General features: G+C 37.2%; 1 protein-coding gene across 1 annotated transcript in view; it reads right to left on the reverse strand.

Annotated features, from left to right (window-relative positions):
- Positions 1-8665: 8665 nt before the first annotated feature.
- The window catches only part of kcnh2b (potassium voltage-gated channel, subfamily H (eag-related), member 2b), a 219520-nt gene continuing 208828 nt past the window's right edge, over positions 8666-19357 (reverse strand). Inside the window, exons 9-15 of the mRNA XM_053494626.1 lie at positions 18051-18303; positions 17525-17718; positions 16849-16951; positions 16426-16716; positions 15682-15871; positions 13391-13580; positions 8666-11996 (exon numbers count right to left, since the gene is read on the reverse strand). Coding sequence (XP_053350601.1) covers positions 11763-11996; positions 13391-13580; positions 15682-15871; positions 16426-16716; positions 16849-16951; positions 17525-17718; positions 18051-18303 — 1455 coding nt within the window. The 3' untranslated portion in view covers positions 8666-11762. The remainder of the gene's footprint in view (positions 11997-13390; positions 13581-15681; positions 15872-16425; positions 16717-16848; positions 16952-17524; positions 17719-18050; positions 18304-19357) is intronic.

The following is a 19357-nucleotide window of genomic DNA, read 5'->3' on the forward strand; positions in this document are numbered from 1 at the left end:
TTCTTGTTTATTAAATAAAACAGATTTAGAAAATTATCAATATACCCAACACGTTTGTACAATGAAAGCTTTAAGCAGTAAAAACAAAATCAAACAGGATGAGGGCATTATATCACATGTTTTGTAACGCTTAAAGAACAACAAAAAATCTCAAAATTTGCATTCCATCACCTTTAGCTTTGCTTACAGCAAACGATGTGGTGGCCAGTTCATGTCTGAAAATCCTGCTCCCAGAATATCCCTGTGCCATCAAGGAAAGAAAACTCCATAAATGTGATAACCTGGTCATTCAGTACATTCAGGAAGTCACCTGACTTTATTTCATCTTGCTGAGCACAGACCTGATCAACTGAAGCAACCCCAGATTATAAAACTGATGGGCGCTGGGTCCATCGCTTTATGAGCTTTTCTTCTTACCTTGATACACCCATCACTAAGAATAGCATTCAGTCCCAATCATTCAAGTTCTCAGCACATTGTGTGTGTGAATGGAAATGTTCTTACTTTCACTATTAAACATAGTTATGGTTTTTACTGTTGATTTTTTTACCATGCAACTTCACCAAGCGTTTAAGTGGTCTCCATTCATATTTTGTTTTCTCCACATTTCTTCTACGTACAAAGTTGATGGCTAAACCCAGTTTCAGTAAATTGTAAATCTTTTTTTTTTTTTTTGGCTAGACAGTGTATAACAGCTAGTCGAGTCAAAGTCAAAGTAAACTTTATTGTCAATTCTGCTTCGTGTACAATACTATACATATATACATGGAGAATTTAATTTATGTTACTCTCAGTCCCCTTACAACAACACTACTGTAAGTCCAAAAATGTCAATGTAAAAGAACAAAATAGTGTTTTAAAAAAACTTAAATAACACAAACTAAGACTATCACAGTAGTTAAGACAAACTACTTTATCTGTCCTGCGAAAATGGACAGATACAGTAACATGACAAAAGGCTGATATGGTGCAAAGCTATTGTCCAGACATAAAGTAATTTCTTTAATTAGGGCCTAAAACTAAATAACATTACACACACACACACACACACACACACACACACACACACAAAATAAATACGTTGTGATTTTGCCCCTGAAAGTGAACCAACATTCAGAAACTAGGTGTGACAAAATAACCTAGCCCTTCATATTTCCAAAATTAGTAAGAGCATAATTATCGGCTAATAATTTGAAAACAATTATTTAATCATCAAGAAGTGTGACTACCTTTAGAAAAGTAAATCTTATGACAGAGTGGTGCTGTGGAGCATTCGGGTGTGCGGATAAATCATGCTAAGAAGTAAAGACATCACATCAGTCATGACCTCCAAGAAGCAATTGTTGTTGTTGATCAGTCTGAGAATAGTTACTATATAAGGCCATCCCCAAATAATTTGAAATTCATCATTCTACAGTGTTACAGACAAATGGTGAGCCTTCAAGACAGCTTATCTTTCCCAAAGTAAGATTCCTATCTTTTTGAAGATTGTAAAATTCTACAATGCGCTCTACAAATACTGTACAATTTAATTAAATAGTACTAAAGTTCAGAGATATAAAGAAATATTCGAGCCGCATCATGTGGCCTATCTTTAAAAAATGTGGTAAATGTACAGGTAAAAAAAAAAAAGGTTAAAAAAAATGTACCATGTAACATTACTAAGTGTTTAAGTGATCTCCAAGGGAATGGTGTAGTCGAGTACTTCCTGAAAAGTACACATTGCAGTACTTTCTACTGTACATTGAGTGTGTGTATTAGGAAAAGGGGAAGTGATAGAGACTGACTGTTGTCTGTGTGTGAGTCTGGATGCTTTCTGGCTGTGATGAGTGTGATGATTATGTATACGTGTGTTGAGGTCTTACAGCTGGGAGACATTTGTCCCCCTGACAGAAAATTACATTTTGTATTTGTCATATGTTGTTACTTTTTATAACATTATTTTACTCAATAGCTGTGTGTGCAGACTGTGTGCGTGTGTGCGTGTGTGTGTGTGTGCAGGAGAAACTGACTATACCCATGATCCAGCTGTGGATTAAAAATTAGCATTTTAAAGACATGGGTCATGAGACTACAAAGCCTGCACCTGCACAGATGTAGAAGTTCAGGGAACTCAGCTTTGTTTTATTATGGGCAATACCATCATGTGTTTTTATATGTAATTTGGCATAAAAAAATACATGACCTGCCTTTTTGTTTACATTTATCTCTGAGACCACACTGTCCTTGCATACTGTACATCACATTGTCTCCCAAGTGCACTACCATATTTAGACAAATGCAATTACTCTTTTACAAGCTTTACAGTATTTGGCAGACACTCTTGTCAAGAGCAACTTATATGTATCTTATTTATACAACTAAGCAGTTGAGGGTTATGAGCCTTGCTCAAGGGCTCCATTAGCAACAGTGCAGTGGTGCATGGATTTGATTTTACAACCATCCAATCAGAAAGGAAACTACTGTGCTACCACTTCCCTAGACTATACTTCTATAAGTTAGGCAGACACTAATCAATGTCCAGGAACAGGTACTGAACACAAATGGTGATGCAATACACAATGCATACAGCCTCATAGTTTTTGTCTCAAAAGCGTATATTTGGACTAGCTTTGCCTTTTCATTGTTCATAAAAGTGAAGGTTTCATTTTGTCAAATTTAATCAATCTAATCTATCTATCTATCTATCTATCTATCTATCTATCTATCTATCTATCTATCTATCTATCTATCTACATAGGGTTGTCATACAAAAAAAAAAAACTTGACTATCACTTAAAGACCCGATTCCCTTTGGGGATTGGGTGTTAGTTTTGCTTATAATCACTGACAACCATTTTTGGATAACTTGTGTCAACAGTTATCTACAATGGCAGTGGTGAGATTTGAAGTTTCGTCCTTCTGATTACTAGCTTAAGACTTTTTTTTATAAGCTACCACTGAAGACTGTCTGGTCATAAGCTTGCAGAGTGTAAGATTAACAACGCTGCAGAGAAACTAGACATGTGTGACAAAATTAGCTCTCTAATGATCCTTAACATCGTCAGATTTTTGAGTCCTGAGATATTTAAAGCTATGATTAGCAAGAGCCAGTGGCAGGTTATATTAACGCATTTACATACTGTGTAATATAAATGGAGTATCATACTCATTAAATATCAGTTAGATGAAATATATACATCAAGTAATTTAAAAGCTTGAAGATATTAAAGAGGGTCCACACGGTACATGATGCTGGCATACTGGCTGATTTATTAATTAATTTATCTTCTATACTTCTTATCTTGTGTACAGTTTCATGGGGCCCCTGGAGGCTATCCCAGAAGACTCAAGGTATACCATGGACAGGGTGCACACACACACTGGACAATTTGGAAAAGCTAATTAGCATGTCTTTGGAATGTCGGAGGAAACTCACCAAGCACAGAGAGAACATACAAACTCCATGCACACAGAGCCAAGGCAGAAGTCAAACCCCAGACCCTGGGTGTGTGAGGCCAGAGTGCTAACCACTACACCACTGTGCCACCTGGCTGATTTACATGTAAATTCATTTATTATGCAGGGCTAATTAAAAAAAAAAAACAGCTGCTAACTGACACCTTTTTGAGATCTCAAGGGTATACACTGGTGAAATTAAAATATTTTAAAGTAGAGGGAAAAGATAACATAAGATTGCCTGATCCATAATGAAGTCATATGGTCTTTTAACAATAATGGTGGAATATCGCCATCTGATGGCTGTTTTTATTACTGCTGCAAATATAAATGGCAGACATCATTGTATGCTAGTTAGCTATCTAGCTATCTTAACACCTGTGACTTCTTTAGGATCTCTGTTCATTTGCCTAGTAAAAATAAACCTTTTTTTGTGTAAAAACTTTGCCTGAAATGGTAGTTACATGATTATTGATCAAGTGCTATTTTTTAAGTGATATTTATGAAACTGTCCCACAGACAGTATAGTGTATTTGTACCTGCACATGTGTATTTTCATTAATATAATGGTTATATATAATAGCCTAATGGTTATTAGCATATGGATCTTAGCAACCTTGGCAAGGACAAGATTGTGGTTTGTACTGTACCTACCAGAAGCAAATCCAAAATAGGACAATTACTGCGGGGGTCTGTTGGAAACCCTTGAGCTGTTATTTTGACACTTGACACTTACCTAAGGATTGTTGCAGACCAAGTGCAACCCCTTTATTACAGTGGCCTCTTTCAGCGGGATAAGGTTCAATGCCAAACTGCAAAATTCATAGAGAAATGGTTTGAGGAACACGTTACAGTGATCAAGGGTTTGAGTTGGCCTTCTACATCTCAATCTGATTATTATGTGCATCTGTAGGTGGAATGCTGGGCATGGAAGCCCCTCTTGCAACTTAAAGCACTTAAGCAGTCTGCGGCTAATGTATACAGAAGGTGGCAAATACCATAGCCCATGCCACAAATGTTGGTGGTATAATGTGAGCCTACTGTAGGCTATTGTATGATCATTCTAATCATACTGATCATTCTGTGGATCTAATTTAACATTTTAATAAATGGATAGGCGTCTGAAATGTTATATTAATGTTTTTCTTTTTTTTAATAGTGAGATAGATAGGTTTAATAAGAAATGATTTTTAATAATACTAAAGTAAGTATGTAAAAACTGAGACTTTTGCTGTTTAAGAAATAATACAATTAAAATAACTGACAGATCTAATTGTTATTTAAAATAGGCCGGAATATACTTCTACAGTACATCATTACTGCCAGTTTGTTATGTATATTTATCATATCTGTTTACAATGCTGATGATATGCCAGGTATGCAACACAGCCTGTTGTAAGAAAAAATTTGAATATAATTACTGTGATCAAGGTCATGCATATTTTAATAAGATCCACTTTACATTAACGCAAAACTTGGTTTTAGAGTAGGGTACCAACAACTGACCAGGAAGTCTTTATTTGCAATATATTCATTTCCTGGACTCTGAGCCCCAGCTGTGTATTTTTCCTCTTACATACAATTAATTCAATAATAGGTGAATTTATACATCCTTTATTAATAAATAAATAGAAATACAAACAACCAAACAAACACACTACTTAACCAGGACTCTGATCTACGGTATTACAGTAATGTAATATCGTAGATCAGAGTCCAGGTAATGTTAGAGGGACTTACTCAAACAGTGCAGCCCTTATGCCAATATTATGAATTTTATAAAAATAACTAGCGTAAGTACTGTACATGTTGTTGACAGTTTACGAGTTTTTGGACATAGTCAAAAGGTTAACACTAAAAATAAGCTGATCAGCTTTAATGTAATCAGTGATAGTATTACTTTAGGTTGATGATGTCTGCCTGTCTACCTGTATTTCTGCCTAACTAATTAAAACAAAGAAATAAAATAGTAAGGTTAAGTATGTCACGTCTTGTTTATGCTAAGTTGTACTTTTTTGCCATCAGCCAAATACATTCTGTTTTAAGTATTATTACATCCGTCACGTAACTGTGCATAACAGTATTTTGATTTTAGCGCATAACACTGCGCTCTCAGTTGGGATATTTTACTGTACATGCCCTCATATGTTTGCTCCAACAACCCCTGTTTTATCGCATAGTGGCGCTTCATATTATTGCATGTCACTAGCGCCACGGTTTCAGTGCACATGAGACAAACTAACTTAAACTTCCCGCAGGAAGAATAAACATACATTGATCTGTCTATTTATCCTATAAGGTTCAGTTTTTATAGTGTATGTTTCTTTTTTTGGAGTAAGCCATTCTGTGTAACGAGTTTGTTTGTGTTTCGTGAAAATTTGGACACTTTGTAGAGAAATTACAGTACTTTCTGTGTCTTTCGCATTATATTTGCATATAGTGGTAAATTATCGCATTGATTGGCTCTGTTGAGTGACACGTATAGCCATGCCCACCACAAGGGAAAAATCGCTATATTCTCCAAAAAAGTGATGGCTGCTGTGATTTAATCTGGCACAAAACATCTCATTACATCCTTCTACCCAACATTTTAATTTAATTTATGGCAAAGATTTAATTCCAGGCAAATATCAAAGGAGTTTTATTAAATTCTGTCCAACCAGTTTTGTGTGATGCTGTCAAAAAATTGGCTGGACAGACATACAGACAGAGCTTGGTTTCTGGTCCTCCAATGTATAAAACGTAAAGATATCATTGAAAGAGCAAGTTTGGACCAATGTACAGACAAAACCTTTCATTTATTTAAATAGAAGATTTCTTAAAGCACAGTAAAATGGTTGTTTACATACTTACTGTACATTGGTAAGATTAAAAAACACCCAACTGAATCTATGCTAACTAGTACAACATAATTATTTTTAAGTGTTAAGTTACAGGATGATCAGTATAATTAGAATGATCATACAATACCCTACAGGCCTGGAATGCGGGCATTATTTTTAAGTGGTAAGTTACAGGATGCTCAGTATAATTATAATGATCATACAATACCCTACAGGCCTGGAATGCACCACCAGTGCTTCTGGCATGTGCTATGGTATATGACACCTATACATTAGCAGCAGGTTGTTTAAGTCCTGGAAGTTGCGAGTGGGGCCTTCTTGCTAACTGTATTATATCTCCCCATACTTCCACCACCACCTTGAACCTGGAACAATCTGGGTTCTCATGACATGTTCTTTAAGTATAAGTATGATATGAATCTGACTGGAAAGCAAACCGTAGAACTTTAAGTGGCTTTAAGTGGCTAGTACATTTTAGACCTTCTAGCCAGTGCCTGTGAAATTAAACAACTAAGCAGGAATTCCTTTTGTAATTAATTAAATATTTCCTTTTTTAGAGTTTAATAAACTCTAAGTGTCTATAACAACACTAGTTGTAATTTAAATCCTGATCAGAAACTGCCGGTGAATTAATCTAATAAGATGTGTATTTACATGTTTAAAGAATTGATCTCTTAGCATGTAAATGCATATCTTATTAGATTAGAGGTAAAGTGATCTAATAACATAGACATTTACATGCTGAAGGAAATTAAACAGAATGTTTTTTTTATGCAAACTGGTTCTGCCAGTTTGCATAAAAACTGAATATAGCAGTTATTATTCTGTTATATTCAATATAAAAATTGAAAATAACAGAATAATTAGTAAAAAATAAGCTTATTATTATTATTATTATTTTTACAAATCTCACCTTCTCCTATCCTATCCTGATTGGTTAGATGCTTTCCTATGTATAAAATGGTGAATCAATCAGGGCCACCTCCTCAGCCCTGTGGATGAAAGTAAGTAAACACAGGTGGGAGAGAGTTGTTCTCAGAGTTTACAGATAGAGACTGGATGATCTTGAAAATTGCCCCGAACATTTCTTGTCACATCAATATGACAAGAAATGTGACATAATGTGACCCCTATATGGGGCAAGCTTGTGCAGAAAGAATGTACAGTGTCAGCCAAAAAAATGTATACACACTTCAGGAAAAGAAAAACTTGTATGTTTAGTATTAAAACTTATTTTAATACAAAATGTATTGCTAAATGTTATATATTGATATATATTACAACAATATTCTAATATTATTAATATTATATTGATATAATATACATCATACAATTATGACTCTGTATTTATTCCAAAAAGAGAAAAATGATCAGATTACGTGTATACATGGCTAATATCTACCTATTCAACATATTATTAAAGGTTTACACCATCTCTCCCATTCTGATTGAAAACACAATTGAAATTAGGCTGGATCGGCTCACACTGTTCTAATTGAGGTGTTTACATACATGATGCATTTTTATTCTAAATGAGCTTTTATCCCCATTATTAAATATTCATGCAAACTCATCCAATGACAGCATATTGATGCTTCTTATGCCCATTTTAGTTTTAAAAAAAGGCCTTTAAAAACTGCCTGTATATTCTCCAAGGCTTTGTCAACAGTAGCAGCCTTAAGGCTGTGAAAAGCAAGCAGGGATATTACAGTAAATACTGTAGTTGGTGCGATGAAAGTTTTTCAGAGTCTTTCAACAAAGCCATGGTTAAAAACAAACAGCCTAAATACAGTAATTAATATTGGCTTACTAATTCTTCATAACATGCGGTCTGTTGTTTTATTATACCAGTCTTCCTGTAAACTTCGTCTGAGACCATGTGCAGCATCGGCTGAGGAATGAATGATCTTGTTGAAAATAGTGGCAAGACTGAGATGCTAATTGTAGCTTCCTCTGCAGCAGTTAACTCTAATTATGATAGGGTGGATTGGGAAACATTCAATCACACCTGTTCAGTGCACTGCTGTTGTTTAATGCTCACTGGTAAATACCATATTGTTATAGTACACTAGTCATAGGATCGTTATAGTACAATTTCCAAAAGAATTGAGATTTCCCCCTTTTCAAAACCACTCCCCAGGTTCAAACCTAAGCATCAGCAGGTTGCCGCTGTTTGTCCCTTGACCCTCACCTGCTCCAATCTAAAATAAGATGTTCTGTATAGGGGCGCGTTCCAAATGCTGTAAATGTGGAAATGCATATTGTTAATAATGTATACAGTACATGAATCTTTTTTAGTACTATTTCAATACTAAGGAAGTGAAGATGATTATTATCCACAATGAATGAAAGGTAAACCAGACGCTCATTGGAATTTCATTTGGTTTATTGAAAGAAATATGTTAAATTTTTATAAATTCAACCATTTATGCTTCACACAATCAGGACCTGTAGCTTAGCTTTCTGAAGTGATCGGAGATGGAGACTATATGGGTGCCCTAAATATCCTCTGTAGTTTTGTGATTTACGTGTAATATCAGAATCCCCCCACTAACATCGTTACAGTAGTTTTTCAAATTCCATAATGTCCATTCTTCCACGAGTAAATGAAATCACTCTGGCAAGTGACCTGGAAGTACAGTGCATCTGTCTACACATTCAAAATTCAACAGCGAGTCAGCTGCCTTTACGCCTCTATCCTTTGAGTGCAGCATGCAAATAAAATGTGCACAAAGGTAAATTTGTCTTGTATTATATAATAATCGTCAGCATCATTGTCATCATAATTATTAATATTATCATTATTAACATAGTTATTTATGCTTAAAAAAATCAAACATATATATTTTCATCTACAGTTTTTTTTTCTGCATTTCAAAGCATGCCAAGGAAATGACAGATTCTGCATAGTGCCGGCTATATGAGTGCCAAGAATCGATTCCTTTACAAGACTCTCCTATGTACAGTACATGAGCAGGAGAAAAAGAGCAATCCAGTGTAAATACATTACCAAAAAAATAAATTAAAACCAAGACTAAAAAATATGTACATACCTAACAGTTGTTGAAGTATATATGTGAAAAACAAGAAAAAAAAAATCTCTAATTATTTACATCTTGCAAGGTAAGGGGGATCTGTAAAGTGCACAGCAGCACACTAAACAAATAGCAAAACACAAGGATTGTAGTTACATAATAGAGGAGGCCACAGGCTTACACTAGAACACAAGATGGTGCCACACACAGATGGTGATATTATGGTGATAAATGCTTTCCTGTTATGAATCAGTTTTGAATACTGAGTTCCAGTGGTGTATACACGTCATCGTCTGTGGATCTAAACATCGTTAAAGAGCTTGCGTTACCCGAAGGATAATCCGATGAAGGCTGGAAAACTATTTCTCGACACACAAAAAAAGCAAGCTATCTAAAGTTTCAGTTGTTGTTGTTGTTTTTTTTTGTTTTTTTTAAACAGCACTTTGTCTGTAAAATACATTCAGAACATGACACAAACTCTCACACAGTCAAGCCACATTGTTGGAGAGAAAAATCCGTTTACCAATGAAGTTGGTAGATGCTTTGGTTGTTCTCTAAAGTGCAGCATTTTAAATAAAAGAAAAAAGAAAAAAAAAAAGATCCAGTTGCACTGGTTGCTCTAATTACATGGCGGTTAGATGTATTGTAGATAAAGACATTGGAGGCAGTATAGATAAAAAAAAAATACATTAATTAATAATAAAAAAAAATAATGACTCGCACTTGCTTACAGCCAATGAGGAGAAAATTGTCTTGCTGCACCTCTATAACTGTCAGCTCCTTTAAAAGCTGTGTGCTGAGTGAAAGAGAACGTCGTCTGCACCATCTAAAATATCCAACATGTTCTCCTCGTTTGTAAGTAAATAACTTGAATATATTAGAAAACTGTGCTAACAATCAGCAACTTTGATTTCTGAGTTCGCCTCCGTCTCTAAACATCTGTCTCTTGGAAAATTATGGCATTATTTGGTATCTATAAAAACCAATGCACATTTTAAACGGTAATAGTAACAACCCACTCACAATAGTGCCATTTTTGTCTGATAATGTTACTGTATATGGATGCTTGCCAGTAGCATGCAGCATACTATTTCCCAGAGCAAAATGTTCTGCTACCTGAAGAATCTTATGCAGCAGTCTTCATCTTGATGGACCTGCTAAGCTTTTTTTTTTTTTAAATGTGCTATACAGTGCACGTTAGTTGCTGTACTGTAAGCAATTTAATTATTAATTATGGTCACTGCATATCTTACACACGTACACACAAATACATATATTTGGGTAAAGCAACTGATTTTTTTTTTCCTGCAGTGCAGTCTTATCCAAAGGAGAAATATATTACTGTGAGGTTGTGGGTTCTAGGGTTACGTATTGCTAATAAACCAAGATGTCCCTAAAAAATATAATAAGTATAAATCTAATATATTCTTGATGAAACTTTTAACCAATGCAAGCTTGGAAAACGAGGTGATGAACCTGACATCATGCAGGGTTTAATACAGACACATTTATTATGCTTGATTTATCAATTAAGCCACACTATATCCTGCGGTGCACAAAAACGTTGATATGTTCAGTTATGACATGGCTTTAGACACATTGAATTTCCCCTTAATGCAAACCAGCTGATCTATTTAAGTATGTGCTTGCTTTGCAGTACGCCTTTAAGCACAGACATGATGGGAGAAAGAGGCAGAACGACAGGACAGAATAGACAGATCACACAAGGTGTTTCTGTTAGGCCAGCTAACACTAAAAAGTTTAGGAAGTATTTAGTTTTTTTTTCGTTTTTTTTTCCGTTTTAACTTTGGAAGCGCTGCGGACGTGATATAGATAAAGATTCTGCAAAATTTCAGTGCAAGACATGATGGCTACTTCGATTATTATTAACTTCATTATTATTTATACATATTAATCCAATACTGGATAACAGTAGTAAAGGGACAAATTGAACGTGGACGCCTTCCTTTGGGTGGATTACGCTTTTGTTTTTTATCAAAAGCCCGAAAGGGTGAACAATGTTCAACACCCTTCCTTACCTGCACTGCTCTTTATGATTTTTTTTTTTCCTTTTTTAAGTCAGCTTGGTAGTGTTTTCACCAGTCTCAAGGACATTTTTGATTATACTAAAAAAGATCCCCCATCCTCGTGTTGCACTGGATTATTGTCTGTAAATCCTGTAGATTCGGACAGTGACAGTCCTCCTCCAGTTCCAGCATATGCACGTGTCTTTTCTCATCCCTCCAGTCACACCCCTAACTCAGTGCAAAAGCAGGAATGAAGGGAAGAGAAACTCCCTCCCCCAGCCCCATGAGATGCACGAGGAAGAGAAAGAGTTTGAAAGATTGATAAGAAGTGAGAGAGGCAGGAAAATGAGGAGCCTCTTCGCATCTGTGGTTGATCTCATCAGTCACTGTTTCCTTGTCTTCCCTCTTTCCCTTCCTCCCTAGCTCCCGGGATCGGAGCTGTGTCTTTGCGGTGTCCGTGAGTCCAGAGGTGCTTGTGGTTCCTGGAGGGAGAAACGCCGCTGAGTGTCGGCGTCCGGAGGCTCAGCGTTGTGGTCCAGGCTTGACACAGTCTGCAGGGAGGCAGCTTCTGGGCTAAGCAAAGGCTCTGTCATGCCGTGAAGAGACTCGCATGACTTGGCAGGGAATTCCTCAAAGTCCTGAGGGTCCAGAATCTGGATAAAGCATAAACAATAAAAAAAATAAAATAAATTGGATGTTTAAATTGGTTATTCCATCATGAATACCTCCCATCTCGGGACACAATATAGGTGTACAAAACCTGACTGCAGCCCACCTGTTTCTATGCACACAAATCTGATCTTTAGCACTGACTGTCTAAGTGATCAGATCAGATCTGACCCTATGCAGACTGGCAGTCCAAATCCAATGTGTTGTCAACCTAACAGCATTGGTTGCCGCGGTAACAACACTGGAGTCTCGCATGCAGCACTATGTTTCCTCCCCTGTTTCTGTACAGCCCCTCTATCTTTGCCCGTACAGATGCCTCCCCCAAAGTGCTATCAGACATTTCGCTTTGTCTTCTGCCCAGGAACCATTGTTCTTAAAATGTCCTACAGCAGTTAAGAAAGCTAAGTTGCTATGCTTTAGCAGGTCACTTCAGGTCTTTTTTCTTGAATTTTTTGTGTGGCCAAATCAGCTGTGTTTTCAGGAAGAACAGCTGGCTTAACCGGAGTATTTTATCTTTAGTCCTTCTATCATAATCCTCTTAATTTCCATGCCATATCACATGATCGTGTGGACTTGGTCTTTTTCGATTTGCAATCTGATTAGAGAGCGCGTCCAGACTGAGACACATCTTTTGGTACTCATCTGATTTTAAAACACCTCTGGATCTGATTCAGATTGGATTTTCAAGAATTAGCTCCAATGTGTTTTATTTTTATTTTTTTACTGTTCTGACTTCATGAAACCCTCCTGTTAAAAGTTTAAATACCCCAGGAAATATTTACAACTCATTTTTTAAAAGCTCATGCCTACGTCATATTACAGAATAACTGTTGTTGTTGTTCTTTTGGCTGTTCCCCTTAAGGGGTTCCCACAGAAGACCATCCAATAAACACATTTTAACTTGGCACAGGTTTTATGCTGAATGCTCTTCCTGACACATGGTCTGCCACTAACAATGTCCTTAGTGGCTGGTTTGGGGCACTGGCTGGAAATTGAACCTGGGCAAACCACATGGCATGTGAGAAGCCCACCAATGAGCTACAAATGCTCCAGAGCATCTTCACAAACGAATTAACAGTATAGTATTTTCATGAAGGCAACCTAAAGACCTCTTATGGAGTTTTAAAAACGAGTTTTATAGACAAACTAAGGAGTAGTCTGCATGTCCGTTGGGATAATCCTCAACACTATTTCTATAACTAAAGGTACAAAAGATGTAGAGTGTACTGTAATAACCCTTGTGATTAAGGCCCCTAAACCTCAAATTGTTAAAAATACTGTTGCATAGTTTTTTAGTGCAAAAACACAGTATTGTAAAATATGAAAATGGTAATGCTTTATGGTTACTGTATACAAAAAAAAAAAAACAGATTTGTACTTGTGAGAGTGAAGACTCCATAGGCGTGACGGTCTGGATGAGTGACTCTTCATGCCCCGGGCTTGAGGCGAGATACAGCGACACTTGTGGAGGTGAGGACACTGTGCTGTAAGCTGGAGGTACCATCGTCATCTGCCTCTGAAGCAACTGCATGATTGCACTGATGTCTGTAGACATACGGGTCTCCAACCTGGAAAATACATACACACCTTTTTGACATTTACTTTCGATCTAAACTGATTCTCAGTAGACTTAGTTTTATGCTTATTATCATTTATTCTCTCAGTTTATAGTCATCAGCTTTCTCTGTCGAAAAAAGGGGGTTGTAACAATATATAAATATAAGACAGGCATTTAAATCAAATTGGAACTTGTGATGAAATTTTCTGTGAATAAGAGCATAAAAGTTAATAAGAGCATAAAGCTGTGACATTCACCGACGACTTCAAGCACAGTACGGTGATGAGACTGCAGTAAAACATTTGAATGGTTTTAAAGAAGTCCATACTGTATGTCCATCAACAATGATCCTGGCTCCCACGAACAATCAGTGAGTGAACTGTCTGATCCCAATAACTTGTCACCAACTTCTGGAAGAGATGCATCTGTCGGGGTTATTTCCCCATCCCTGTACAGCCCTTACCTTGTTACAAGCTATTTCCAAATGTTTGGGCCATTAAAGGAGTTCCTGGGAGGCCAGCTTTTTAAATGTGAAGCAGGCATACTGAAAAAACTTTCCACTTTGATGGTATACAAGCAGTAAGGAAACGCTTAAATAAAAGCATTGTGTAGCAGCGGGATTATAGATAGAAATTAAGGAGGTTTTTACTTTCATAAGTGTGTTCTGTGCAATCAAAAGTCCTGGTTTGACTTGAACAACCCTCTTCCTATTTAAATTGAACATGTAATGTGTTCTATGAATAGGTGATTATTTTTAGTATTTTTTTTATTTAATTAAATTAATAAACAAGTAATTTAAAAACACATTCGGAATATACTCAGCAAAAAAAGGAAACGTCCCTTTTTCAGGACTGTGTATTTCAACAAAAATGTTGTAAAAATCCAAATAACGTTACAGATCTTCATTGTAAAGGGTTTAAACAATGTTTTCCATGCATGTTCAATTAACCATAATCAATTAATTAACATGCACCTGTGGAATGGTCGTTAAGACCTTAACAGCTTACAGAAAGTTGCATTTAAGGTCACAGTTCTAAAAACGCAGGACACTAAAGAGACATGAAAGAAAGATGCCCAGGGTCCCTGCTCATCTGCGTGAACGTGCATTAGGCATGCTGCAGGGAGGCATGAGGACTGCTGATGTGGCTAGGGCAATAAATTGCCATGTCCGCACTGTGAGACGCCTAAGACAGCGCTACAGGGAGACAGGAAGGACAGCTGATCCTCGCAGTGGAAGACCACGTGTAACAACACCTGCACAGGATCGGTACATCCGAATATCACACATGCGTGACAGGTACAGGATGGCCACAACAACTGCCCGAGTCACACCAGGAACACACAATCCCTCCATCAGTGCTCAGACTGTCCACAATAGGCAGTCCATGAGGAGGAGATGCACTGCAGTACTTCAAGCAGCTGGTGGCCACACCAGATACTGACTGGTACTTTAGATTTTGAGCCTCCCTTCATTCAGGGACACATTGTGAAACATTTTTAGATCATGTCTTATGGTGTTGACTCTTTTAGTGTTCATACAAATATTTACACATTAAGTTTACTGAAAGTAAAAACAGTTGAAGGTCAGAGGACGTTTCTTTTTAGTGCTGAGTATACATGTCATACAAAGTCATGCTATATTGCTGTATGTTATGCAGATATTTTAAACACTAAACCGATACAGATAGTGTAGCTGTGTTACACTAAACATTACTGGCGTCTGTTTTAAAATATTTGATTATTCCACTTTCAACAATTCTAGATGCCTACTGGAGGAACAGTGTCATTTATGTTGAAACAACTTCTAAAATAGGTTTGGGTTAATGACATGCAAAATATAAAAAGTGGTTCATCTTTTGATCTGTGATATAAATGTCCATAGGGCAGGGCTACTGTTGCCCAAGAAATTGCCCATTTGCCAACTTCAGCTGAGCTGACCTTACGGAAGAAAAACATTGGCTGTTGTAGCTGCATAATCCATAGTACCTCATAACTGATAAAGCTGAACTCATAACTGATACCATCCAAACTTTAGCTAAAATGATAAAAAAGAAGCGATGCTCTGTAACCCCCATCATGTACAGTGCCATGTACAGTTCTGCTCCTCTGACCTGTTAAGCTGCGTCTGCAGCATGTCCAGCCTGTTCTCCAGTTGGCTCCGCTGCTGTCTTGAGATGCTATGTAAAGGTGTGTTGTGCTGAGGTGGAGGTGACGGGAGATTACCCCGCGGCAGCTCCTGATACTGACGGCCCCGACTCTCCCCCCAGAAACTGAAGATGTTGGACACACCTGAGAGTGCACCTTGGGGAGAAAAGATAAAAATTTTTTTTTTTTTTATTTCTGTTTCTGTACTCAAACTTTACTCTGTATAAATTCTTTTATTTTATGTTTGTAAACTGAATTAGATTATATTAGATTATTAATTATGTCAAAATCAAAAAGCAAAAATCTTGTTAACAATATTAAAATATGGAAACACTTATGTTCGCAGGTTTATCTTACAGGAATATCCTAATTTAAGTGCATGGCAAGCTCTCAGATGACAATCACAGATAGAGTGTAGCACAGGAAATGATGTTATTGCCCTCAGAAGAGGCACTCTCGACAGGAAAGATAAGTCTATTTTTCTTCTTTATCGGTACAACTGTAGGGCCAGTTTCTCTTAAGTCCTGTAAAAGTCTTTGCCTGATCCATTTTTTATTGCATGCTAGGATAGAATATACTTATATAGAGAAGTAAGGAGTATTTGAATTGGCAGGGAAGACAAATTCAGCCTAAGTCTACATATTACAACCATAGTAACTGCATTTCCTTGGTGTTTTGCCCAATTTCTTGGTGGCTTGGTTTGATTTTACCTGACAGAGCATTGCAGGTGTTGCCTGTTTTAGGATCTGCTTCTCCCTCAGGATTGTCAGTAAAGATCACAGAAGTGCCTTGGGCTTGAGAGATCTCCAATAATGTTGTTGGCATAGTGGAGCGTGTATGAACAAGATCCTCCCCTTCATCACCGCTGGAGTGGGAAGAGATTGAACTCCGAGGCCCCCCGAAGTCTGGTTTCAGTCCCTCATTCTGATTACTCCTGGCCTGTTTCCTATTACGCCGCACTGGCTTCTGGTTTTTCTTGATCTCTCCTGCGTCTGCCTCATCTGACAAAAGACAGAAACAATATTAGATACGGACTGACGGTTCACCAAGACAAGGCAAAATGTGGGCAAATACAGTATAAATGACATATAAATGATTCTTATATTTATCTTATTTATTACTATCACCGGTACCTTTTTCTGTTCGCCGCCGGAAGGAAAGCTTTCTTTTGCGAAGCTTGTTAAAGCCAGTACAGTCTGAATCGTCGCTGCTTGGAGACCCAGGAATCATGTTGGTCTGCGGTAATAGGGCTCGTATCATTATGGTGACAAATCAACAACTGCTGACCACATTCACTTGATAGAACGATTACTACTGATAAAAGCATTTGTTTTTTTTCGAAGCTCCCACATTCACACAGTACTAATGCATTTAAGGTTGTGAACTATAAATAATGGCACACGTAGTAGGAAAAAGTTTGTGGACACATGACCATTAGAGCCATATATGCTTTTTAAAACACAGAATTCCAAATGTAGTCCATATTTACTCCTTTTGTCTGAAAAAAATACATTCCATTAGATTTTGGAGGATGGCTGTAAGGATTTGTGCTCATCTAACAACTACAGCATTACTAAAGGCAGGCACTGATGTTGGGTGAAAATGCCTGCGGTGCAGTTAGCCTTGTAATTCCTTGATAAACCAAAATTTATAAACAAATGTCTTCACAGAGCACAGGGTCATTGTCATGTGACCATAACCCTTTTGACCATATAGTGTATATACTGTATTATCATGATTGAGAGGGAGAAAGAGGGAGAAAGAGTTGAAAACAGAATTGCTCAGTTTTTAGCTCAGTATATCGCTTACATCTCGCAGGTTGAAGGTGATCTCCAGGTTACTCCAGAAGTGATCTGAGAACTCTGGATACATGTCCAGAACTTCCAGTACATCCTCTCTCTGGATCTTGTGCAAGTCACAGTAGGTGAGAGCCCTGACATCAGCGTTCGACTTGCCTGGTCGTGCATACAGGTTGATGGGTTCACCAAATATATCATTCTTTCCTGTGGAAAAATATAATAACAATATAAGGAAAACTACTGTATAAGGTGTATGCATAGTAAACTGCACATTTATTGTACTTCTTTTAGTTTTGCTGCTATAGCTCATATAAAGGTGAGTAAATGATACATTTTCATTTCACATCCAGCAGATGGCAGTAAAATATTTCAGTACTGTGTCTTGCCCTACATATGGTAATGCAAGTTTTCAAAATGTCTTAATCTGCTTCTCCTAATTATTAACCATGCACTGCCGATTAGTTTTACTCCAAAAGAATAAAATCACTACTGAAAAGTTTTTTTTAACCTATATTTTGATCTATATTGGTATCTACCTAAAATGGCTACCACCACATCTCCACGTAGTATTTCAATTGATCCCCTGGAAATGAAGTAAAGGGCTGAGAGCACATCTCCCGCATGGACCAGCGTATCACCCGGTGGGGCATGAGTGGTTTTAAACTTCATGGCCAGGGCTCGCAGACAACCTTTGGTGCTTCCTTTAAAAGCTTTGCAGTTCTGCAGCAGGGTTCGGTTCAAGTGCAGACATATATCTGCCTGTAGACACTCGGGAAATCCTTTTAGTACCTGGAAGTATAAAAAAGGAGGAGAGTTAGAATGTACACAACTATTAGGGTAACAATGGAAAACAGTGGAAACAATACACAAAGTTGAGGCCACAGTCAGTAGAGTTTACACTAACATAAGATCATATTTAGTATATACATATAAAATATATAATGTATTCATAAATTATTCAGACACTTTTTCTTAAAATGTCCCAATATATTATTAAAAAAAGTAATATTTTAATAGAAAAAAAATAAGGGACAAGTGATCTGAAAAGACTTGTTATGTCACTCAAAACTCATATGATGTGCACCGTGCTTCCATTAATCATCTGTGATCTTTAGTTACTGATTTATTTCTGTCATTATTGTGGGAGATCTGCAGCTCATCCTGGTAACACTGGGCACAAAGAGGTTAAAATCAACCCAGACGGGACACCAGTCTGTTAAAGCACACCATGCACATATAAATCACCATAGTCAAAAGCGTATATATATTTTTGGACCAGTGAAAGGAAAAAGGTGTACCATGAGAAAACCCATGCGTACACAAGAAGAACATGAAGGAATACTGGGACAGCAACCTGAGCCAAGAATTAAACCAGACACCCTGGGGCTGTGTGGCACCGTGCCACACTGATTACCATGTCAGATGTTCTAAACCTTGTTGATTGAACATGATTAGGAATGATATAAATCTTGACAGATGAATGCATGTCCGGAAATAGTAAGCAAAACGTTTCTCAGTAGGATCTTTGAAGATCCTAATAATCACAGGGGCTTTCTTTTTTTTAAAAGGAAGCCATTCAGAAATGCCAAGACTATTCCTGCAGCTGAATTCAACCTGAGAAACCAGAAGAGAGGTGACTCTAATAGAACACCAGAAGACCTATTTGGAGATTGGAAGGCAAGAAGGATAACCATCTCTCCAGCACTCAACCAATCAGATGTTTAGTAGAGTGACCAGCCAGGTGCTTTACAGTATTTATGTAAAAAGGGACATGAAAGCCCATTTGCAGGACTTTCAAACCTTGGTTTAAAATCATTGAACAGGAGTTTCAATTCCATTAATA

Source organism: Clarias gariepinus, chromosome 4 (assembly GCF_024256425.1).
Source record: "Clarias gariepinus isolate MV-2021 ecotype Netherlands chromosome 4, CGAR_prim_01v2, whole genome shotgun sequence".
Classification (NCBI taxonomy): Eukaryota; Metazoa; Chordata; class Actinopteri; order Siluriformes; family Clariidae; genus Clarias; species Clarias gariepinus.